A 26,758-nucleotide genomic window follows, 5' to 3' on the forward strand; every position below is an offset into this window, starting at 1 on the left:
AACTTATTTTTCTTTTATTTTTGTAATGCATGCGGCCAGTTGTCCTGGTGGCATTGCTATCTCCTCTGTGATGACCTGAAATGCCAACTTTATCTTGAATTAAACCCTCTGTACCTACACGTACCTTATTCCTTTCCATTCATCTGCCTTAATTTATCAATCTCTATACATTTCTATTTCTTTTTCGATCCAATTCCAGAAAATTCTTTCAGAAAAATTTTAGCATAAGCTCAGCAGAGGTTACATATGTTACCCTATGGGGCCCTAGTAGAAATTAAAAGTAGTATTTCCACTCCAGAGTGAAGAGTAAGCAGCTGTAGTAAAATATAACACACAGAAAATACAGCAGAGAAGGGAGGCCAGAGCCAGCTTTAAATGGATATCCTTTCTACCCCTACATACTCTCCCTCACAGAGAGCGGACAAACGTTTACTGACTCCTTAATGACCAATGACCTTCTTAAGAAAGTGCTGAACAATTGTAAACGCGTAATGTAGAAATCTGTGTTTAAAGGGAAATGAGGGCACTGTTGATAAATGAGTTCAAAAAAGAGCTGTGAAAAGTTTTGATTCATCATCTTGTATTTTTAAATCCAAAATCTGAAGGGTTGTTGTAGTTACTACCATGATGACCTTGGAAGATCCCTCAGAAACACATGTGGTATCGTGGCACCTCTAGACTTTATGCCCAACTCGGGGCACTGAAATAACTTACACCTGGAAGAAATTGCTCTAAAAATGAACTGACACATGTTGGTTGATATGGATGGTCTAAGTAAGGTGTTTCTATCCGTATATTTAAAAATCAGCCTGACCAAATCACATTTTCTCATTAATATGTATACATATTTATGTACATTATTACCTGTTTGTGCATATGTATGTATACAATGTGCACTGTGTATGTTATGTAAGCATGCATTATGCGTGTATTAGGTGTGTATGCATTATTATGTGTGCCTTATGTATCATGTATGTATACATACATTATTGTGTGTGCATTATGTATTACATGTGTATTTGTATACATTGTATGTATACAGACATTATATGTATACATATTTCCATTAAGTTGTATACAAGGCTCAGTGAAAAGCATTCATGTGGTCCAGTGATTCATTTCCCAGGGGAGACCCGCAGCAACAGAAAATGCCATCGGCAACATACTTTTCCAGAAAGTTACGCTAGAGATAAGATGCAAAGAAAAAGTCTGTGCTCGCCAACTCTCATGTGAAAAGTTGTTGCTTCTTGGGTGCAGAAACAGGGAAGCAAGTTAAGCCCAACCAGAGGAAGAAAGAAAAGGCGTATTGCTCTCCTCCAGGCCTTCATTTGAAATTGCTATGTTTGAGGCAGTGTCTGTTCCAAAGCAGAGACAGCCGGCGTGGCACTGCATGAGAGCACCTTTAATTCAGCTCACAGTAATCTTTTGCACAATTACCTCTCCTGAATGAAACCATCTTGGATATGGATAAAAGTATGGAGGACAGTGACTTAATTTTTTGATTAAAAAAAGGAGCAAGCGGGAGAAAGAAAATGATTTATAATAAGTCCATGGGAACATTCTGTATCTATCTCTTTTCTGATTAGAGAGGTGGCATGGAGCCTGGCTCATTAGGCAGAAGTAATGAGCCAGTCTATGTGCCATCTCTAATTAGAGAAAAGATACAGTAGGTACAACTGTACCTATAAATTGATAGAATAAAGATAAAAAATTTTAAATATCCTTTTCTCTTGTAGCTCTCCAATGCCCAGAACTTAAGGAGAAAATTGTAATAAAAATTAAGTAACATTTGAAATAAACCCTTTTCCAATGATGTTTTCTAATCAGAAGTTAAATTTATTTTTACAGTTTAAAAATGAATATAATATTCAGTCCACACCGTCTTTTTGACATATATGTCGAAGTAGAATAGAAGCAAGTCATTTCAACCCCACAGTGCATCATGGACAAATTTATGGTACTACTGAATACTATAAGCAACATTTGGTGCAATAAAACATTTTTTGGAAGTACTGACGGGGCTTAAGTATTGAAACAAGACTCACAAGATTTAATGTGTTAAGAAATTCTACATGCAGAATACTTTATCAAATTCTTCGATATACAAATTACTCAAATCAAATTTCTAAATGTGTAGGTTCCTTGAAATGACTTCTTCACATAAGCTTAGCTTGATCGAAGAGCATATACAAATTAAAGTAATAGAGTTGTTTATGGACATATTTTTTAGATCTCTCAACAATCTAATGGAGACATATTGTTCTCCTGCTTCACAGTAAGAAAATAGATGTTCAAAGAGGTTAATAATAGCTGCCACTTACTGAATATTTACTATTTGATGGGCAATATATTTTACATATAAACTAGTCATGTAATTCTTATAACATCCTTAGGATTTATCAAAACATTGTATAATAGAAAGGAAAACTGAGACTTAAAAAGATATACTTTTTCCAGTTTTATTGAGAAATAATTGCATACATCACTGTATATATCAAGTCATACTACATGATAATGTTTTACATATATTATGAAATGATTACATATATTTTACATATATTATGAAATAGGTTCAGCTAACATCCATCTTCGAAAAAAGGAAAAAACGATCCCATTGTGATGAGAATTTATAGGATATACTCTTTTCACGACTCTCCTACATGTCATTCAGCAGTGTTATCTGCAGTCATCACACTGTACGTCACATACCTGGTACTGATTTATCTTATAAACAGAAGTTTGTACCTCTTGACCGCCTGCCTTCAATTTCCCCTTCCCCTCCGCCTCTGGTAACCATAAGTCTGATCTCTTTTTCTCTGAGTTTGGATTTTTGTTTATTTTCTTTTTCGCTGTACACAGCTTTTTAGTTTGATAGAGTCTCACCTGTTTATTCTTTTTTGGTTGTTTGGACATTAGGTGTCATATCTCCCCCTCACATCCTCCCCCCACCCCCCCAAAAAAGATTTTTAGGACCTGTGTCAAGAAGTTTTATTCCTCTGTTTTTTTCTAGGAATTTCATGGTTTCAGGTCTTACATTTATGTCTTTATTCCATTTTGAGTTTATTTTTGTGAGCGGTATAAGATATGAGTCCAGTTTTATTCTTTGATGTGAATATCCAATTATCCAAACACTATTTATTGAAGAAACTGTCTTTTTTCCACTGAGTATCCTTGACTCCCTTGTCAAGCATCAGTTGACCCTGTGCTTGTGTTCATTTCTGTTCCATTGGTCCATTTGTCTGTTTTTATGCCAGGAACGCACTGTTTAATAATTGTATCTTTATAGCATAGCTTGAAATCAGAAAGTGTGATGCCTCCTGCTTTGTTCTTTTCTCAAGATTTCTTTGGCTAGTGGTTGTTTTTTATACTATTGCAAATAGGATCCATTTCTTTTTTCCAGAAAATTTGTTGCCAATGTATAGAAATGCTGATTTTTGATGTTAATTTTGTATATTGCGACTTTACTGAATTTATTGATTAGCTCTAACAGTTTTTTGGTTAAGTCTTTAAGATTTTCTGTATATAAAATTATGCCATCTACAAATAGAAACAATTTTACTTCTTTTTCAGTTTAGATACAGTTTCTTTTTCTTGCCTGATTGCTCTAGCTGGGACTCCTAGTATTATGTTGAATAAAGCTGGTGAGGGTAGCACTCCTGTCTTATTCTTAATCTTACAGGAAAAGCTTTCAACCTTTCACCATTCAGTATGATGTTAGCTATGGGTTTGCTACATATGGCCTTTATTATATTCATCAAGAGTACAGTCTTATAGTTTTATTTTCTGGTAATGTCCTTTTCTGGTTTTGATATCAAGATAATGCTGGCCTCACAAAATAAGTATGAGAGTATTCCATCTTCTTCAATTGTTTGGAAGAGTTTGAGAAAGATTGGTGCTAATTTTTCTTTAAATGTTTGGTAAAATTTATCCGTGAAGTCATCTGGCCCTGGGCTTTTCTTTGCTGGGACATTTTTTTTATTACAATTCAATCTCCTTGCTAGTAATTGTTCTATTAAGATTTTCTATTTCTTTCTGATTCAGTCTTGGTAAAGTATATGTTTCTAAGAAATTTTTTTATTTCTTCTAGGTTGCCCAGTTTCTTGGTATATAGTTTTTCACAGTAGCCTCTTATGACCCTTTGAATTTCTCTGGCATCAGTGGTAATGTCTCCATTTTCATTTATAATTTTGATTTTGGTCCTTTTTCTCTTGGTTACTCTAGCTGCAGGTCTGTTAATTTTGTTTACCTTTGCAAAGAACCAATTCTTGATTTGATTAATCTTTTCTATTGTTTTTCTGTTCACTATTTCATTTATTTCTGTGCTAATCTTTATTATTTGCTTTTCTCTGCTAACTTTCAATACAGTTTCTTCTTCTTTTTTCTAGTTTCTTAAGGTGTAGGGGTTGGCTGTTTATTTGGGATCTTTCTTGCTTCTTAATGCAGGCATTTATTGCTACAAAATTTCCCTCTTAGGACTGCTTTTGCTGCATTCCACAAGTTCCAGTATGTTGTATTTCCATTTTCATTTGCCTCAAGAAACTTTTTTATTTCCCCTTTAATTTCTTCTTTGATCCATTGGTTGTTCAAGAGAGTGCTGTCTAATTTCCACATGTTTATGAATTCTCCAGTTTTCCTCTTATTATCAATCCCTAGTTTCATGCCATTGTGGCTAGACAAGATACCTGATTTGATTTCAGTCTTCTTAAATTTGTAGGATGGGAGCTCAGGCCTGCCTAGCTCATTGTCTGAGGACCTGAATCAGGCCAGAGTGTTCTCTGAGTTCTCCAGTCAGGTGAGACACTGGTTTTGCCCTGCAGTCAGGCGAGGCCATGGCTGTACCCTCAGTTTTAGTGCCACTGCAGGCAGGGTTGCTGGGTGGGCTATGCAGCTTCCCATGTCCTCTGAATAGGTTTTGAGCTTGGACAGGCTGAAGGCTGCATTCCGTGCTGAGCAAGGCTACAAATTCCCTTCCCAGATGCAGTGAGCGAAGCTGCTCTAAAGCCAGTAAAGCTTTCTGGTGTCTTACCTGAGGCTGACCTGCACTCAAACTATCTCTTCTGCCTGCCAACCTCTCAGCTGGAGTGTTGCTGGGCCACACAGCTTTGAGTTATTGTTGACAGTCCTTCTGGTCAGATGGAGCTGAAGACACTCTCCACCGAGGGTGACACTTTGTCTCAGCTCCCTTGCCTGGGTGGGAGAGGGAGAGGCAGTTTCAGGCTACTCTCAAATTCTCAAACAGGCTCCCTGGTTGGAAGAGGCCAGGAGCAGCCCGCAGTCTTGGCTATGAGTAAACTGCCCCGCCTGTGGATGGGCAGGGAGGGCTCTGCGCCCAGTACTGGCTTTGCTCTGGGGACCATCAGCTCTGCCTGCCTGCTGCTTAGCTCAAGTGCCACTGGCGGTCCTGCTTCTAGGACTGTTGCCAGCCCTTCTAGTCAGATGCGGCCAGAAGACACTCTCTACAGTAGGTGGGGCTGTCATCCAGCTCCTTGCCTCGCTGTGAGCAAACTGGGTTCTAAGGCCAGCAAAACCAGTCTGAGGATCTGGATCAGGCAGACTTGCACCCCACCAAGGTCCCTGGTCAGAGAGTGCCCCAGAATTGGTCCTGCACATGAGCGAAGCTGCTGGTTGGGATCACCACGTGGGCCCTGCAGAAATGGGCTCTGTCTACCGAGATCTCTGTGCTGGTGTCACAGGCTTCTCCCCACCTTTCCATCACAGTCAGGTCCCTGGTGGGGGAGCCTCACACACGCTCCTGCAGTCTCTGTGGTGTGACATCAGAGTAGCTGTTCCTGTAGAGCCAGGGGGCTCACTGGCCCCCTAGATTCTGTTTCCTCATCTAAGGAGCTGAAGATTCAGGTGTCCCAGTGGTAGGTCATCGTGTCAACACGTAGCCATGGCCTCTTCTCTCACCATCTCATTCATTCCTCGGTTTCTGTGGTACAGGGGGTGCTTCGGCCTTACCCCCATGTTCTGGGATTCTCTCGGGAGTGTCTTACTCTCAAATAGTTGTTAATTGTTCTTCTTGTGATACGAAACGAAGTCAGTAACACCCTACGTCACCATCTTGTTGACACCACTCCAAGGTTTTGTATTTTGATCAAATGGTCTCAACTGGATTGGATTCAATCCTAGGTTTGTTTGACACTAGGGCTTGGAAATTTAACCATGGTGTTTTAGAATGTATTTTGACTATCAAAAATATGCACCTTATTTCCTTAAGCCAGATATGTGTCTAGATTACTCAGATCATAGGAGAAAACAAACTGAAATTTTGCATTATTTAAAAATTAGTAATAACAACACATATAAATATCTATGTGACAATTCTAAAGCCATGGCCATTTATATATTTCTTGCAAACATTTGAAAAGATCTGAGTGGCTATCATGCACAAATTGACAGGACTGTTAAACTATTAGAATTAAAATTTAGCAAGGTCATTGAACTTAAGGGTCATGTGAAAATCAACAGTACTATAATAGAAACAAAATTAGAAAACAAAGTTCAAATATTATACTAAGTAAAATTGCATGGAAAAAGAACCAACAACTATATATGATTAAGTCTTACAAATACGAGTAAGATCTCTATTCAGAAAACTAAAAACGTTGATGAAAGAAAATACAGAATGCATTATATTCATGGATTGAAAGACTTGATATTGTATAAATATTCACTCTCCCAAAATTCAGTTAATGTTTTAAATCCCAGCAAAACATTTTGTGAAATTAAAAAAATCTGCTTCTAAAATTCATATAATAGATAAGAAAAGCTTCAAAGAAAAAAAAAGTGGAAAAATTAGACACTTCCAGATATTAAGACTTTTGTGAAGCTACAATACTGAAAACTAAAAGGTTTGACTCAAGTATAGGCAAACAGATCTTTGGAACAAAATAGAGAGCTCAGGAACAAAGCCACCTTCACATACACAGATATGATTTGTGACAAAATTACCACTACAGAGAAATTATGATTTGTTTAAAGAAAGTGTTTCTGGTTCTATTAGATATTCAGGTGGGAAAAAATGAAACTTGACCACTATCTCTCATACCACACCCAAAGATCAATTCCAGATAAGTAAAATAACACTTCTAGAAAACAAGTATAGGAGAATATTTTAATTATATCAGAGTTTGCAAAAATATTCTAAACAGGATATAAAAAGCATTAAGAATAAAAGAAAAATTTGTAAATTGGACTTTATGAAAATAAAGAACTTCTGTTGATCAAGGAATGCCATTAAGAGAAAATATGAGCCATAGCCGAAAAGAGATATTAGCTACTCATGTATCTGCCAAAGAACTCAGATTTAAAATGTTGAAGAGGTCCTATAAATCAATAATAAAAAGATAAACTAATTTAACTCTTGGCAAAAAACTTAAATAGGTACATCACAGAAGAGCATATCCACATGACCAATAAGGACATGAAAAGGTTCTCAATATCATCAGTCATCAAGAAATGCACCACACACCCACCAGAGTGGGCACGCAATGGCAACATAGGACAATATAACGTGTCAGTAAGGATGTGGATCAACTGAAATTCGTATATATTGCTGGTTGGAATGCCCATTTTGGAATATTAAACAAGTATTTTCTAAAGCCAAAGAAATATTTCCAAAAGCTAAAGAAATAACACACAATGATAAATCTCACAGGCATAGTGCTGAGCAAAGATAATTAGACACAAGCGAGTACCTACTGCATGATTGAATTTGCATGACAGTTCAAGAAGTGGCAATGCTCATCTACGGCGACGATCTATACTGACACTGTTCTCTGTTTGCCTTTAGAGGTGGCATTCGCTAGGAGTCTTTGAGTTACAGGAAGTGTTCTATAACTTTCTGGATGAGACTTAGACAGGTATATACACAGATTAAAAATTCATCAGACTGCACTCTTAATATTATGCATTATGCCACATGCATGTTTTTGCCTTAAAATTGTAAAACAACATTTTAAAATTCCTAAAACAAAGTTAATATGCTATCTAAAAACTGGAAAGAACACACACAACATAATAGTCTTAACATTAATGAGCTGTTACAGATAAGAAATTCCAGAATATAAATATGGACACACAACGAATACAATGCGAATGATCAAGACGCGTGGAAAGCTACTAAAAATCACTAATGGACGAATAATTCTTAGGCAGCATCCAACATTTTTTCAATGAGAAAAATGGCAAAGGTGAAAAAATGAATGATTTGTAAGGTCAGTTAGTGTGTAAGGAAGAAAGCACCTGCCTATATTTTTAAATAAGCTTGTACACCTTTCTGGATGAAGTCTGTTGTTATGCATGAGGATAAACTTTCGAACACGCATTAAATATAAAATGATCATATACTTCAACCTATTAAACGTCTATGAACTTGGGGGATAATTATAACATTAATAATAGCATGACATAGCAATATGGTTTAGTATATACAAGGCACAGTTCATTCATTCGACAAATACTGAATGACTACTACGTGCCAGATGCTGAAAGATCTATAATGCTTTTCATGACGAAGCCTCATTTGATCCTCATGATGAATTGTAATACCATCATTATTGTCATCATTTTAGATTTGGAATAACTACATTTTAAAAACATTAAAAGATGTTCCAGGCCACATGGCTAGTAAGGAGAGAGATGGGATTTGAACTCAGGCAGCTTGACTCCAAAAATATAAGGTCTTAAGTTATTGTGCCATCAGACAATTGCTTGAATGTGTATGTGCATGCTAAATCAATAGATAGCTAATATAGACACCTATAATTGCTGATAATTTTGAAATATTAGAAATAACCTGCATGTTCATTAATAGGAGCTTAATTAACAAGCTTTTGTTATAGCTATACAATTGTGCACGATGTAGTGATTTTAAATAGGAAGGCATTAACATGAAATGTCCATAACATTTGGAGGGGAAGTATTTATTTTTAGAGGACTCAGGGAAAGCATTTATATTGTAATTTCATTTTTGAAAAATTATTTTTATAACCATATTTCTATCTATAGGTACTAAAATTTTGGAAGGGTATAAAATGTTAACTATCTATGAAGTTATAAAAATGAAATAACTATTTCGCAGAGTTCTGTATTGTTTGGATTATCTTATAATATTTACTTTTTAATACTATAAAATAGTATTTTCATTTTAAAGTAGAGACAATTTATAGACCATTGTGCTAGTTATTTCAAGAAAATGCTAAATTCAACGTCTGTTCTTTTCAATATCTAATGTGTATCATCTTCTTAAACTATATGGCCCATTCTTAGGGTGGGAAGATATGAAGACCATAAATCCAGTTTATTAGATAATGAGTATTATTTCTCAGTTTCTATCTAATACTCTAAGTCCTACTTTAACTATAGCCCTACAGTAAAACCCAAATCAGAAAAAAAAATGTATATATATGTGTGTGTGTGTGTGTGTGTGTGTGTATACACACACACACACACACACACACACATACAGCTTATTACATATTTTTCTTAATTTAAAAACTGATCATAATAGACACATTCCCATTTTAAACCTTCTGAAGTGCAGTGGGTGGAAGGGTGGCTTCCAAAACAATGTCTACCTGGAACCTGTGACCATGACCCTATTTCGAAAAACTGGTCTTTGCAGATGTGATTAAGGACCTTGACATAATACCCTTAGAGTGGGTTAGGGTAGCCCCTAAACGTAACCACAAGTATTCCTGTAAGAGAAGGGGGAAAAGGCCATGTGACGATGGAGGAAAAGATTGGGGTCATACAGCTACAAGCCAAGGAATGCTAAGAATTATCAGAAAGTAAAGGGCAAGAAACAGACTCCCCCCACCCGCTGAGCCTCCAGAAGGAACGAACACTGCAAATTCTTGATTTTAGACTTCCAGCATCCAGAACTGTGGGAAGATAATCTCTGTTATACTAAGCCACCACCCAGTTGCTGCTTACTTTGTGACAGCAGCTCTAGGAAACAAGTACACCTAGGCATTTTAACATATTATTTTTTGACACATTCAGTAATACTATAATGGAATAAATAATTTTCTGAAGTCAGAACCTTACCGCTTAAACTCTGTCCTATTTGTGTAGCACTGGAGGCAAAATCTGTAATTGAGCCACTCAGAGTTCTTGCATCAAAAGCTGTATTATCTTCCTCCAGACCATTGATGAAGAAACTGATTTTTGTCTGATGCACCTGTAGGAAATTATCACCATTATTAATTGTATAATCTTTAATTCTATAATACATACATTTCATCAGTCTATCTCAAGTTAATTTCCTACTTCTCCAGTTTCTTCATTTGGAAAGAAAATAATTCAGTTTAATTCCTCAGTAATGTATTTGTGTGTTTATATATCTAGATATACACCTCTATGTTGGGGTTTTGTGCTGTGATGCTAGCTACTAGGTGTTCACAGGTGTACGTAATTGTTTGTCCCATATATTTAACAACTCTGACTGCCATGTTTTCATACGTTTTTTGAGGATCTGTTGTTTCTTTAAGTATCACTTAAATTTGGTATAGCCATATTTGGAAATAAACACAAATAAATACAAGAGGGTGAAATATTCAAAACCAGTTATACCAAAAAAGAATATATAACATATAGATGTGATTCAATTTAAGTTGCTAATACAAAATACTTCTCATAACATTTACTTTCTAAGTGTTAATAATTTCCAGCTGTACTTCCTCGATATAGAATAAAATAAAAATGTACTAATCATATTTTAGGGTAATTATTCAGGGAAACTAACAACTCTACACCGGGGGTTAGCAAACTTCTATAAATAGCCAGACAACAATTTTTCTACTATTATTATCATCTGCAAGCAAATTATTTGACTTTGTGGTCCCAACAGCCCAGGTCACTGCTTCTGAACTTCACTGTTGTTAATAGCACAGCAGCCACAGACCACGTGTAAATGACTTTTATAAACACAGGTGGCCAGCCAGATTTGCCCCACAGGTTATAGTGTGATGATCCCAGAATTATACCATTTAAAGATATGACATTTTTGTTTGTGTGAAGTAATCCCTGAATAGCAATTCGGAGTTTTATGCAGACGACTTTGTAGGTGGTATCTCTATAAAATCTTCATTGATTGCATATATTTCTCAATGAACTGATCAGCTGTTTTGACATCAACTTTAGTCTCTACAAATAGCCCTATTAGATGCTTTTACATTAAATGTAAAATCACTGGTACTCTAATTAGTAAAGGGGCTTAAATGGCAAACAAAAAGCTAGAGGGGTGGATAGGATACAGGAGAGAGAGAAATTTAATATTTTGCAGTTGAAATGTTAGATATTAAGATTTTAATAAATTTAATAAAAAATTTAAAATGCTATTCTATTAAAATGACCTTATAACAATTGATAAAACTAAGCGACCATACTCTAACATCTTTAGATCATTATGTGGGCGACTGCCTTAATAGTCCCTTTCAAAAACCCCTTCTTCTCCAAAAAACAAAACAAAACCCCTGGAAGTTAATGTCATGATTACCTGGCAGTATTAATTCGTCAAAAAAGTTATTCAATATGCCTTTTTTCCATTCTATCCAAACTGCTTTCATCTGAACCTTGTTCTTTGTTAAGTCCACTGATCTAGTGTTACATTTTACTTAATTATAAAACAAATCTTTAACGAAGACCTAAAATCGCACACCAACTCCTTGTGGGACTGGATATATACCTCTTTGCTGGGTAATGGGGCCGTGGTTTTTTTTTGTTTGTTTGTTTTTTGTTTTTTTTTGCATCCCATTTTTTACAGCCTGTTACTGTCATTTGGTGTTTGACTGTTATCATTATAAAAGATACAGGCTTTTCTACTTTGTTATTTGTAGCATTATCTCATGTTTTACAACATCTCTGCGCAACATGCAGGCACATGAAATATAACTAGTGAAAAGTTCTTGATGGTATTAATGCATAAAAAAGAATGTGGTTCCATCTCTACTGTCTTTGCCCAGCCGAAAGCTGATGAAGAGCCCATTTTCCTTTATCACATTAGCACAGCCATGAGGGAAACACATTTGTTCTAGTCAGCTACACTAAAGATACTATTACCAATCTAACATATACATGTTTTATATCAGCGGTATTCTCAGAGCACGAGAGAGCCAACAATATATTAACACCTAGCATGACAGTTTATTTAAGGAAAGAAAATTGTCTCTGTAGAGGGACAGAAGTTAGAAATGTATGGCTAAAGCTCAGTGTCACTGGTCTAATAAAGGTAATAATTCTTAGGCTTTCTTTATAGCAGGTAACACTCCGGTGACAGTTCTGTCATATCATTCAAATAAAAATGTTGTCTTTTACAAGTTTAAGTGCACCTTTACTTTGAGTCAGATAGAAAGCATGTTTTTGATTTTCTGTATTCCCTGTATTATATCTGTAGTCAAAAGTTCAGGACCTTCTTTTTTTTCTTTTTTCTTTTTTATCAACTCATCATGTATTTGCTTAGTGGAAGGATTCAGTGTCACTTGGAGTGAATTCCAGAAGGATGTCTGCACTTCGTTGGTGCTTAAAAAAATGATTAATGATGATCCCAAGCCACTCTAGCCTTGTCCCTTCTCCTACCGATCACCTTTCTATAAATAAGATTAAATCTTCTTCGGTGTTATATACCATGTTTTATATTCCAAGATTCTCTGAACTACTTTGCAATTCTGGTTTGGGGTCCCATCACAAGGAAACTGGGAAGATGAAGGTGGTTTTTTGCAATAGCTCATTCCTATGATCCCCTTGCCAGTTATTTAGGGGAACAGACATCTATATGATGGTATATCTGATTTGTGAAAAGAAAGCCTTTTGCTAAAGTGAACTTCCCACCTATGTAATTCTTCACCCTTTGAGGACATGCTTCCTGGTGTGGCTTGCATGAATGAATTGGCAAAATTGGTACCAGCTGTAGAAAAGCCTTAAATCTCTCGAGAGAGATCCAAAAAGACTTTGGAAAGAAAATATAGAGGAGCAAGTCATGCTCAAGCCTTTATTCTCTGAGTTTCATATTTTATTTTTATCTTTGTTGGGTCAGATTTGTGTCCCAACACAAATAGAGTTTACTTATTCAGTTGAACACTAGAGTGTATCAGATTTTTAAAATGTTGAATTCCTGACCATTCTCATGTGAGTATGATTCTAAAGTCCAGGAAGTCATACAATAGACATATGAGAAGCTACAGAGGAAAAAAATATATAATCAAGTCCATCTAGACCAGAGTAATTGTCCACAATCACCTGTACCATTGAAATGTCCACTCTTCGTCATTGTTCTACTCCAGCTGGCCCTTAACAACCAAATATAACTGCTGACTCAGCTAGAAAACACAGGCAGAGTACCTAAGCTCACTTTCTCACCTAAGAAATAGTTTTATAGATTTCCTGTTACCTATGTGCTCCTAATTTAATTCAATAAAGCATTAACTCAATACCCACAATGGTCTTATGAGTTAAACCAAGAAGATAAAATAATAATCCTTTCTCTCAAGGAGCTTATATGTATGAAACAACAGATTAATTTTAATATGGTAGATAATGGTTGAATCACTATAAATGATGATGGTTGTTTTTGATTTAAGTACTGATATTAAATGCAGTTAATGAAGTGTTGTCTTCTTCAAGGAGTTGCCTTGAGAAGTTATGCCTTAATTCATTAAGGAGTGGTGTATAACATATTTGGGAGCCTGTAAGACTTACTCTGTAAGACTTGCCTCCTCAGAATCAACTTACAGCCTCTCAAAAACACCAGTTCCCTTAATTTGATGGGTCTCATTTTAAACAAAACCATTTCAAGTATTTTGAATAACATCTTTCTTATCGATTTAACACAAAGTGATTTGGCAACAGATCCTGAATTCAAAGTCACTCTCTAAAGATGATGATGGATGATACAAACATAAAGGACATTATTTTGAATGTGAAGGGATTCAAACAAATAAGAAAAACACTGTAATGTGACACCAAAGGGAAAACTTTATGGAGAAAAATGTCTTGGACTTACTGAAATAGAAATTACCCTGAAATAGAATTTCTATTTCTACATTAAAGAAGGATTTGCATAAAAGATTCTACTATTCCATCTATAATTTTTCAACATAAGGAAGGCAATTTATTCTTGAAAACTCTATAAGGTTATTTTAAAATATCAAATGTGTGTTGTGTTTCCCTGAGAGCATGTGGAATGCTTCTCTTACTGCTCACCATTCTAAACTCAAGGGCTTCTGAGGTTTTCCTCGCACACTCTGTCTGATTTATTTCTAACTAGTCACCCACAGTCAACCTCCAGTGTAAATATTGAGGTCTCCCTACTCTCTAGTGATCACACAATGCTTAATTCCATCTCCATCTTTTATTTAAGCCATTTCCATATGGAAATAACCTTCCTACGGCCTTTTATTTATCTAAAGTTTTAGTATTTTCAAAATATATATCTCAAGTCCTATATCCTCCAATAATCCTTTTGTCAACTACTTCAGCATTATAAGTTATTGAAAAATTAGCATGTCAGACACTGTTCTCAATTTTTATGTGTATTCATTTATCCTTACAACAAACCAAAGCAGGTTTGTTATCTTCATTTTAAAGATAATGAAGCTGAATAACGGAAAATTAAACACACAAAAAAGAGGTTATATTACTCAAGGTAACATGGAAGGTTGACTAGTTCCAGAGCTTGTTTTAACTCATTTTAATTAGTCAGTACATCCAGGTAGCATTTAGAAGTCACAGCCATCTAGTGTGTCAGACCTACCCATGGAGTCTCTCTGCTATAACTCTACAAAGTGATGATGCAGGCTTCCGGTCGACACCATCTTCAGTAAGAAGGGTAATGACTCCGATGAGCTATCTCATCACCTGTCACATGCCTGGCACTGGACTGAATGTCTTACTTACATTACCTCAATTGCTCAGATTGTCCTTCTGCAGCATTATCCCCAAAATAAGGACAAAGAGGTTTAATTGCTCCAATATTCTGCTTCTGCAGACTTCAGAAACCCTTTTATCCTCCAACAACTTTTTACTATAATAAATCGGTGAAAAGATAATCACCTCATGACCTCAATGCATAAAACCCAGTTCTATCTACTGAGCTCACACCAAACAATTCTTACCTCTTTTCCACGACAGAGAGAAAGATGTCATTCTTCTCCTGTATTCTCCTCAAGAGAAATGCGATTAGTTTCTGCACTGTTCTAAATATGACATGTTTTGGGTTTCTCTCTTCTTAAAATATGGCTCCAGAAATACTACAATCTCTACATGTGGTCTCACTTGCCAAATTAAAATAGGATTATCACCTTAATATAATCCAAAATTGCATGCTAGATTTTTAGCAGTGACAGCACACAGCTAAAACTGATAAATTAAGTTGAACTGACTAGTCACTAAAATAGCGTGTTTCTTTACTTACATCACTGCTAAAGCACATCCATCCCATCCTGTACATATGCAGTTAGTTATGTGGACCCGAGAACAGGAATTTATATTTATCCACGTTACATTTCATCTTGTTAGGTTCAGCCCACTGCTTCAGACTGTCAAAGTCTTTATGAACGCAATGTCTGTCATCCGGTGTATTTACCATCCTCCAAGATCTGTGTCATTTGCAGATTTGATGAGCATGCCCTACGTGCTGGGCAGATGCTCAGTAAATACTGATTGATTGACTAATTGACACTCCAAAAATAAAATCACCAACACGACCTATACTGTGTTACAATGCTAAGCAGCAAAAAGGCACCGTTTTCTAACAGATAAAATGTGTCGTACGAGAATTCTTCACCTTTGCAGAGTCATCCTGTTTATCAGCATGAGTTTTCATATAATGATATAATGATAGATACTCCAGTGTATTGAGTATTCTCTATTAAGCTATATTTATACAAATAATATTTAAAAAGAGTTAAGGCAATTATCCAAGGACGGTTGCTCTGGCAGAAATCAATCACATGTTTGCCCACAGATACCTGGACCGTGCCTGTGATCTCATTACGACTTGAATCACTGAATGACTGCTTATACCCTCCACCTCTTCGACTGAAGAAAGATGCTATAGAAAAATGACTTGATACACAGATATGCTCCTCACAAATTTTTCTTGTTTTTGTTCTACTTTTCACTTCTCAGGAGCTCATACATTTTATTTCAACACTTATTCCTCTCCCTGGCCCCTCATCTGCCCCCACTCTCCTGCCCACACCCCTTTCCCATACACCCACTTTTGTTTTTTCCTGAGTTACTCAGACAAGCCAAGCCCTTGAAGTGATCTATACCTAAGAATATGCCACTTTTACCCTAGGCACAATGCTCTGGATTTCCTATTCTCCTCCTGATAGCTATTAAAGCTCTCCGCATACTGCACTTTCCTGCAAGCAAGCCTCCAATTTAATCAATCTCCAAAGATTTAATATAGAAATGTAAGTAGTTTTCTTTTTCCTGTCTTGACTCTCATGGTCTCTTCTTCCTAAACTGGCAAATTATTCTCTTCTTCCCTCTGCTTCAAAAAAAGTTGTTTACATATATATATGATGAAAAATCTGCCAATGGTCTGATTTATTATTGATGTCCCGAGTAATAGGGATAGACCCAACCCATCTTCTGTAGATACTGCAAATCCAGAGCCCCTAATTTCAAAATACATCCATAATCCACTCGCCCCCTCTCCTGCTACAACTCTGGCCCAAGACTCTACTACCTGCTCTCTAGATTTTTGCAATGACCTCCCAGATACAGTCTGTGATCCCCTTCAGTATTTTATCAAGACAGGAGCCTGAGGATTCTTGCTAAAACAAAATTAGATCATGTCACATCTTGCAAAAAGACGTCCAATATGTTCTCACCCCGAGTGAAAAAAAGTCCTACAAAGCGCTATCCGATCAGGCTCCTTGTTACCCTGCTACTTGCTATTAGTATGGTCCATGCTTTCTGCATGCCCTCATCAAGCCTACCAGGCACTTATCTTCCTCAAAGTCTTCGCATTTTCTATTCCTACTCCTTGACTATTTCTGTAGACACTTGTTGGCTTCTTCCCTCATCTCTTTCAGATAATCCCTCAAATGTCATTTTAGAAAAACCTCTCCTAGCTACCCAATCTAAAACTGTAGCCCCCAATCCTTTCTAATCTCCTTTTCTATACAATTATTCTCTTTATCCACTAACATATTGCATATTTTTCTTTATTGTTAGTGTTCTTTTCCTGTTTAGAATATAAACTCCATAAGAAGAGGTTTTTCTTTGTTTTCTTTTTCTGTTTTGTTCCCTAATTGCCCAGAAGAGTAATAGTAGCTACTGTTAGGTATTCATTAAATCTTTGTTGAATGAATAAAGCTTCATCTAAACTAACTCTTAAAAGAATAAAAGGAATTAGCAAAGTATGGAAGTGGTAGAAGCTAAGGAATAAGTGAGTCGTAAGGAAAAAGCACAAGAAACAAGAAAATGGGAAGATGCTTTAAAATTACCCCAAGCTTTCATTTATGCTAAGCAATTTAATTTTTCTTTTTAATATATTAAATCTAAAATCACCCTTCCCGCTTTCTCTTAAATTTTTCCAGCTTTTTTTTTTTAAATCTCTTTAAATTGTAGTGATAAAATGGCATATCACTAAGTGAAATTATGCTAGGAGATGATAAAATTAGTGGATTTCTGTTTATACTTTCAGAGAGAAAGCTGAAACCCTGCCAAGAGATGTGAACTCACTCTTGACCCAAAGTCAGAGGGTCATCAATCAAGCCCTCAGCGTGCAGACGGATAGATAGGAAATCATTCTGTGTACAGTCCAAAATCTGAACTTCACGCCAGTACTCAAACGACATCTTGAAGATTCTGAGCAGTGATTTGTAAGCTGAAATGGGGTCCTGCCATGTAAACAAAACAGACATAAAATGCCTATGACACTATGCCTGACTTATTCCTACTAAAATCTTCAATAAGGCTGGAATTTTCCATTGAATAACTCATGGACTATTTATTAATTTTACATTCTTAAAAGAAATGCATGGTTCTCTATAAGTACCTATCTCCCAGCTATTCCTCTTAGATTTTTTTCAGCTTTAATAGTACTGGGTAAAATTTATTTAAAATATGTCTCATAAGCTAATGAAGAAGAGTCATTTCGGGCCAAAGAAAAAATGTGAATCTCTTTAACGTCTTTAAGAGAACTGTATCATGAAATCTGATGGGAACTGCTTTATCTTTAAAACATTCTAGAATTGAGAATAAGGTCTTCACAATGACCTTTGTTTAAAGGTGGCATTCTGCAGTAAAGCTGGTGAGATAAATTGTCTAATCAGTTTTTTCTCAATCAGTCATAGAGAAACACACAGATTTAATTAGATTTAAACCAAAAAACAAACAGAAAAAAAAAAATAACAACAGACAGTAGCAAATAGGCATTTTTGTAAGGTAAGGATTATATCAGTCCTAAAAGCAAAAGTAGCTACTTATGGGTCAAAACTAGAAAATTCAGAAGTTTCCATTATCCCCTCCACGACAACAAAATAAACAAATAGCGTCGTCAATTTTGGCAAAATAAATGTTTTCATTATCATCTGAAGCACGTTATACTAGCAATTAGATTACAAGATTGAAGTGGTGTTCCTGAAAATAGTATTCATTTTGTATCTTTAGAATTGATATTTATTCAGTTCAATTCTTACATATTTCTTCCCAACTTATTTTCCCCCAGGTAAGCAGCAGCTGTCAAAAAACAACCACCAACCTCTAAATTTGGTGGTGTATTTAGAATAGTTCACCTGTTTTGTCGTTTGTTTGTTTTATTTTATTTTTTTTTTTTGTAAAGCCTAAATCAGCCTTCTTCAAAAGTTGCAAGCCTCAGAAGTATGAGAACCAGGATGAAATACTGGGTGAAGGTATCGAAATAGGAAATGAAGAAGTTAAACTGTCACTATTTGTAGATGACATGATTCTCTATATAGAAAACCCTAAAGACTCCACAAAAACACTACTAGAAATCATAAGCAAATACTGTAAAGTTTCTGGATACAAAATCAATGTTCAAAAATCTATTGTGTTCCTATACTCTAATAATGAAGTGTCCAAAAAAGAAGTGGAAAAAATAATTTCTTTTGCAGTTGCAACGAAAAGAATAAAATACCTACGAATAAATTTAACGAAACGTGAAGGACCTACATGATGAAAATTATAAGACCCTAATAAAAAAATAAAAAAAAACTGAAGATACAAAGAAATGGAAAGATATTCCATGTTCTTGAATTGGAAGAATCAACATAGTTAAAATGATCTTATCACCTAAAGCATTATACAGATTTAATGCAATCCCCATTAAAAGCCCATCGGCACTTTTTGAAAAAAAAAAGAACAAAAAATCATCAGATTTATATGGAAGCAAAAAAGACTCTGAATTGCCAAAGCCATCCTGAGAAAAAAGAATGAGGCTGGAGAAATCACTCTGCATGACTTCAAATTATACTACAGAGCAACAATAATCAAAACGGCATGGTACTGGCAAATTGGTACAGCCACTATGGAAAACAGTAAGGAAGTTCCTCAAAAAACTAAGAATTGATCTACCATATGATCCAGCAATCCCTCTACTGGGTATTTATCCCAAAGACTTGAAAATCCATATCCGAAAAGATATTTGCACACTGATGTTCATAGCAGCATTATTCACAGTGGCCAGGACATGGAAGAATCTAAGTGTCCTACAACAGATGACTGGATAAAGCAGCTGTGGTATATATATACAATGAAATACTACTCATCCATAAGAAGAGATGAAATACTGCCATTTGTGACATAATGGATGGACTTTGAGATAATCATGCTAAGTGAAATAAGCCAGACAGAAAAAGTAGAAAACCACATAATATCACTTATATGTGAGATATAAACCTAAAAGCAACAAACGATCTGGACAGAGACTCATGGATGTGGTCAATAGACTAGTGGTTACCAGAGGGTAAGAGGAGAGGGGGGTGACAGATGAGGTAAAAGGGGTCAAATATGTAGTGACAGAAAGAAATCTAACTATGGCAGGTGAACATACAATGCAATATATAATAAAAGTAAATTTAAAAAATCACTGGGTGGGAGAAACATTTGCATGTTGATTTTACTTATCAAAAAGAAAAATAGTGTATAACTGCTTATAGCATATCTTTAGAAAGAGCAAAGCAAGAATAAAGGTAGATATTAAGATCTGAAACAATTAAAAGTGAGAATTACTAGAGTTATAATATCTCATGTTAAAAATTAACACACTATCCCAAGTCTGTCACATATTTACTGTCCCAGAGATTTCACTGGTGCTTCGCATGTCCTAACATATGTAATGATGGGTATTTGTGAATAAGTAGACCTTCTCACCCAGGTAAGTATAATTAGGTAGTAGTTTACCTCTTCCTTCTACAAATTCACCTTTAAATTATGACATTCAAACACTCGATTTAAGTTAAAATTTTAGGGCTTTTTTTCCAGCACACGTTATAGGGATAAAGGGATATATTGAGTATTGTCACGCAAATCTCAGCTTATCTATTGCCAGCTCAGAAAGTCCTTTAATGTCCAAGCAAGTCTGAATAACCACCCAATAACTTTCTACCATATTTTAATTCTTTGGAGACACCTTTGTCCTCGATGTATTTCTTGTTTATTTAGGGTTCCACTTGCCCATCCCCCACTAGATGCGGGTGCAATAACTGTGGGCAACAGTAGTCATACTGGTTCTGTGGTGCCACCCTTTTTCGGGGCACGGGGACTCAGTCTGCCTTCTCTTGGGATCCAAACCTGGGCCCCCTATCCACACTGCCTGATGCCTATGATGGGAAGAGTCTGAGGAGCTGACCCATACTGCCGTTCCAAGCGCTGTCTGCCACATCCTATCCCTGGGAATCACAGCCACATGCCCTCCTGCCCACAGAGTCTGTCAGCTCTGTGCCAACAGCCCCCAGGACTCGGTACGCCCCTCGGCCACAGCTTCTCTCCCGCATGTACTTTGGGTTGTGATTTCTTCTGCCGATCTGATCTCATCTGCTTTGTATTTCCATAGATTCCTAAAACAAATGTCATCCTAATTGTATTGCTTCTTATACCTCACAGTAGGAGCATTTCTGATCAGCTGCTGATATGTCCAAGAAGGTTACCATGGTAAATCCCTGTCCCTAGCAAAAACCAGGAAAGATCTGAATAAGAAACGAACTGTAAGAAATGAATATGAGTACTGTCCAAGTGCCTTATTCATAATGCACTTGAGATCTCAAAATTTCACTTCACCATTAGACTTTCACACTACTCTGAATCAGCGTCTAAGCCATTTATACCATTAGACCCTCTGAATGACACTGAGTTGTCAACAGATTTCTCAAGGATTTCTCTGAGGAACTAGAGACTTACAAGGGGAGAAAGTGTCATTCCATCTGAATCCAACCATTACACCAATTGACCTGAAAGCAAAAAAGGTTCTATTTCTCTAAGGAAAATAAAACAATTGGAAAGCTTGAGTATCCAATCAACTTCCATCTGCCTCCCCAGAGGGCTCTACCACTTGTACTCGAATCAGAATTTAGAAGGAAGATGTATTTTAATGGACAATCTTAGCACAGGATACTGCGAAGGAAGAGAAAACAAAATGAATAAAACCAAAATTTAATTTAACTTAAGAGCCACATAGACTTAAGCTACATTTTATTCGAAATAACATTTTATATGAACTTCGGCCTGCCATTTAAACAGATACTTACGGAACTAAGGGGAGAATTGATAGGAAATTCGAGTTTTATTTTAGGTTTCCATTAACGATTTCCAAGGAAGAGTTAGTCTGTTAAGTGTCAAATGCAGAGGAAACCAAATTGATAGGTATTGCCAAAGTCACTGAGAAACAACATACAAAAATGCAAGAGGTTAGATTTTGAGCAGGAATGGAGTATGAGATTCAGTCTTTAGATGGAAGGTCATTCAGAACACACATTTTAAGTAACATCTTTTTCCAAGTAGCTCAAAATGTTTAGGAGTGTCATATCCTTATCTCTTATTTACTGGGGAGTGACATTGTTCCAGACACCAGGCAGAATACATAGCCTGAATCATGAAAACATCAAAGAGATCAGAAATGTCAAATGCAGAAGAAAAACACTTCTAGGGAATGTGAGAGAAGGCCAGTGTTGGTATGTGTTTTAATTTTTTTCCCTTGATATGAAAAGAGTTAAGAAAATGTGTGTTATTTTGAAGGAAAGTCCAGTTACCCTCTAGACTGTAGCAGGGTTCGGAAGAGGCTGAGTGTGAGCACATTTGTGGAGAGAGAAGAAATATCACTGAATTCACCATGAGACAAAATATGAGAAAAACAGAATCACTAGTTTAGTCACAGTTTATAGTTAACCGATTAGAAAAAAGAGTATATACAACCATTTGCTATAAACCATTATCATTGGAAGAGACTACAAAGTGATTTACAATCATGGGAAAGAGAATTTTGCCTAGAATAAAGAAAGAGAGGATTTTTATAGAACTCAGTAAAGTTTTAAACGTCCACTCATCATTCAAAAAATATCTTGAGCTTTTTGGTCCATCACATATCACCTTTGTCTCAGCATCAGTCTTCATCAAACTCATTTGATTCCATTTGTTTATATACTTATTTATATGAAACATCCATCAAGCAACAGACATGTTACTATGTTCTTGACACACATAAACGAATAAAGTATTTGCTTTCAGTGAGTTCAAAATATATCTAATGCAAAATCGACCTACATAAAAAATATCATACCACCAATATGATAAAAATGCTATAGGAGTAGATAGGAGAAAAGGGAAGAGGGTTTTAAAGTGCTTTTTACAAAAAAAAGTTGAATTTTTGCTGGCCACTGAAATATAGAACTAGGGGTTAAGATGCAGAGGAAGAAAGTAACCAGGCAGAAGAAAATGTAAGTGAAGGCGAGGAGGAGGAGCTTGGATGAAGACCACCAAATATGAGGTTTTCAGAGACTTGGAAAACAGTGTAGTTAAAGCTCAAATTATGTAGAACAATGAGGCTGGCTACCAATATGTAGTCTAACAGATTTTGAAGGGTCTTAGGCATCAATGGAAGAAACTGATTTTATCGGGAAAAAAATCGATCAAGATATAAACTCAAAGACATATTTAAAATCAACATTTGGTAATTAAAAAGATGGTCTGAACATTCAACTAAGAAAAGCTTACCACGTGCCTAGAAAAACAAGTAAAGATTAACACCAAGATATATGCCAGTGGTCCTGGGATCTTAAGGATAAAGAAACCCATAAGAATCCTACATGCTCCGGGGTGGGAAGGGAAAAAAAACAGTACTCCGAAGTGAAAAATAATTCTCAAGCTCATCTCAGATTTCTCTTCAGAACATGATAAGGTGTATTAAGGGCTCAGAATGAAAAGGAATATGAAAAGAATTGCATCTGCACCGTCATTGTTCGGGGGCACAAGCTTTAGAAAGATAGTCTCAACCAGGCAAGATGTCAGAAGGCACATCACCAGACACACTCCCTTTCAGAAAATGGAAATATGCTCACCAAATAGAAGACGCAATTCAAATTAAGAAATTAGATAAGTATGCTATAAAAGGCGGCTCAGTGAGCATTGAATCCATTTATATATATCACTTTTAAATAACAGTTGTAAAAATGTTATTAGGATGCTCGAAATAAAAGTATCATCATTTTATTGTAATGATTTTGCAATAATATATCAGGGTAAGAATTCTTATTTATTCTAACAAAAACTAGAATGTGAAAGGAGAAAAAAAGAATTCTAAAAGCAAACGTGTGATGACTCTCTTACTTTCCTATAGGAGTTAACATAGTATCAAGTCTGAAATTCATGACTTGAGAAATAAATTTCAGGTTAAATTATTTTACATGTAGACTTTTTAAATGATCAGTAGTATAAATAAAACCAAATGTAATCCCTTCCAAGTTACCAGAGGGAAACCAATAATACATTAAGATTTCTTAATAATCAATAAAAATGCAAAACTCTTAATTTAAAAACATAGCAAGGTACAGAAGAAAAAATACGTATGGCTGGCCAGTAAGTCTAGATAAGGTAAGAAACGCATAAGTTAGAGTGAGAAATGCAAAATGAAACAAGAATGCACTAATATTATTCCATCCATTGGATTGGGAAAAATGAAAAAGATAAGTCTCTGTATTGACAAGAAATTGAAGAACAGGCACAATGAATTACTTTTGGTAGAAGTCTCCATTAGTCACATGTTTCCCGAAAGCAATTTGTCAATATGTACCAAAAATAAAATTAGGTACACCCTTCGAATCAAAAACTGTACCTTTGGAATTCACCCTAAGGCTACACTGAGAGTCCACCTCCAGTTGGAAATCGTTAATTGATAATGGCCTCAGTCCATCCACGTTTGTTCTCCTTCAGTATTATTCCGCAGTCTATACACAGGCATTATGTATAGACTGCGGAATATACATAGGTAGGTGAAAGATTTGAGAATGGGTGTTTAGAGTCAACAGAAGGACAAGGAGAAATCAAATTTTTAAAAAATGGTCAGAAGACTATTGAAGCCATGTTCCTTTTGGCTGGGCTAGAAGTGAAGGACGTGATCCCAGAAGAAACCCAACAGATTCAAAGACAACTACAAGGGCCCAGAGGCTAAACTTTGGTGTGTAGTTGAAAGTTATCATTTTGGGTAGATGTGTCCTCAGAAAGAGGGCACTTAGTCTACACGAGTAGGGTGGTAAAGAAGAGAGCGAGGCTACACGGTATTTGACCAAAAAGTGATGTTGATGTTGAAAAACACTAAGAGTTAAACTTAAATTTTTTATTGTTTTGAGTCCAGCAGTTGCAAAAAAAAAAAAATGAGGTCGGTATTAAAGGAGGTTATACACCTAGTTAACATGAGTTTTAAAAGTAACGTTTCTTGACAATACAAGGTTACAAAAGAGAGAATGTCTTCACCTGCTCCCAGCCCTGAGGTGCATGAGGATGGATGAATGAACTACCCACTGCTTGAAAGGGATGGAAACAGTTGCCTACAGGGAGAGAATCAGCATTCTTGAAAGACCAGAGTTTTTTTAAAAAAACTGTTGACAAAGAGGCTGTAGAATAACAGTGCTGCCCAGATGTGGAAGATGAAAGTAAAGACAGGAAAGACAGAAATAATGGCATGAGAATACGGAGAAGACATCACTGAAGGGAAATGAATGACAAGAGGTGGTGGGACTATTGAGCCTGTGGGATTAACTGCTCCAAATTCAAGTGGGATTCTGGGGTGACAGTGGCTCTGTGCAGGCACAGATAGATTCAAACTAACTCTAGTTTTAAAAATAAATAAGTAAAGGGCTAGTTTAATCTGATTTTCTTTGTTCAAAATCTCATTTCCTTTTAATTATCCAATGATAATCTCGACTTTATTCAAGTTTCTATCATGTGACACGAAACTTCCTTCAGATTTTCATCTTAACGTTCTCGCACAAAACCTACTCAAAGCAAACTTGACCAGTCACTCTTCCCTAAGCATTGCACGAGCACTCTATTGTGCCTTTCCGCACCCCTATTCCCAACCCAGAATTCTCACCCCATTTCTGCCTCGTGAAAATTTTCCAACCCTCAAGGTCTAGTTTAAATTCTTTATAATCCATGAAGTTTCACCACAATCAGAAGAAATCACAGCTTACTCTCAAAAACCATAACTGCTCATATCTATTATTTGATATCCTTCCACTAAGTTCCTTTTACTGAGATCCTAGTTAGCTAATTGTGTCACTTCCAAAACCTCTACACAGTGCAAGAGCACATAGTACTCAACTTGAAAAATAAATTAAATCGTACAGCAATTACAAACAACACAGTGAATAGAACATAGTAATCAAAAAGAACAAGTCCTAACTGTGCGTCAGCTTTTCAGGTAGAGCTTAAACACCAATCTTCCTATTATCTTCTCAGACTGAGAATTTTCTCATAAAATAACTTGAGAATCCTAATAGGTCATAAAGGGGTTTTGAAGTGAAATGAGAAAATTTGATTTTAAGAACATGGTTTAATTACTTTGTACAAGGTATGAAGGATCCAGAATAAATAAGCTTTATACTTTTATGAATCTAATAGAATATAACTTGGAAAAGATAAAAATTAAAAAATGAGCTATGAAAAATAGTCTTAAAAATAGCATCATTTTTGATGAATTTGTTACATGGAAAATGATTAAAGCTATATAGCTCTTAAATTTGGTTTTTCTTAGCTACAGAGTATAAACTTCAATGACAATAACATTTTGGCAGGCAAAACAAACTATGGAATCCTTTTTTTTTTAACAATTTAGTTTCCATTTTCCATTTTCAGTTTAGTTTGATGCAGCTGACCTAATGAAAAAAATCTTCAACACAGAACAAATCTTTCTGCATGGAATACTCCATGCAAGTTAAACTATCCGTGACCAATATTATGGCATTTGGACAATTTTCTTCAGATACTGAACATTTTATAATTATTAGACATGAAGAATTTTGGTATAAAAGTTGTTTTAATATAGTACGTGGTCTCCAGGTGGGCCAAAGTGCTTTACAAACTAATGAGGTAGATATTGGCTGTGTAGTGACTTCAATAGGCAAACACAGAATCTATTAAGTCCTCAATAATACCCTTTACAGATCTTCGAATGTTAAAATCTATTTTAAAGCAACACTTCCAAAATGTGTCACCCGTTTTCTAATGCCCTGTGCCACCAGAGACAGAAAAAAGGACCTTATTTTAACATTTAACCTGAAAAGACACT

At 35.8% G+C, this 26,758-nt stretch overlaps 1 protein-coding gene across 1 annotated transcript in view; it reads right to left on the bottom strand.

The window, feature by feature from the left end:
* USH2A (usherin) overlaps positions 1 to 26,758 on the bottom strand; it is a 576,091-nt gene that overhangs the window by 528,466 nt on the left and 20,867 nt on the right. Inside the window, 1 exon segment of the mRNA XM_039883360.1 lies at positions 10,054 to 10,186. Coding sequence (XP_039739294.1) covers positions 10,054 to 10,186 — 133 coding nt within the window.

This window comes from Pteropus medius, unplaced genomic scaffold (genome assembly GCF_902729225.1).
Source record: "Pteropus medius unplaced genomic scaffold, Ma_sr-lr_union100, whole genome shotgun sequence".
NCBI classification, from domain to species: domain Eukaryota; kingdom Metazoa; phylum Chordata; class Mammalia; order Chiroptera; family Pteropodidae; genus Pteropus; species Pteropus medius.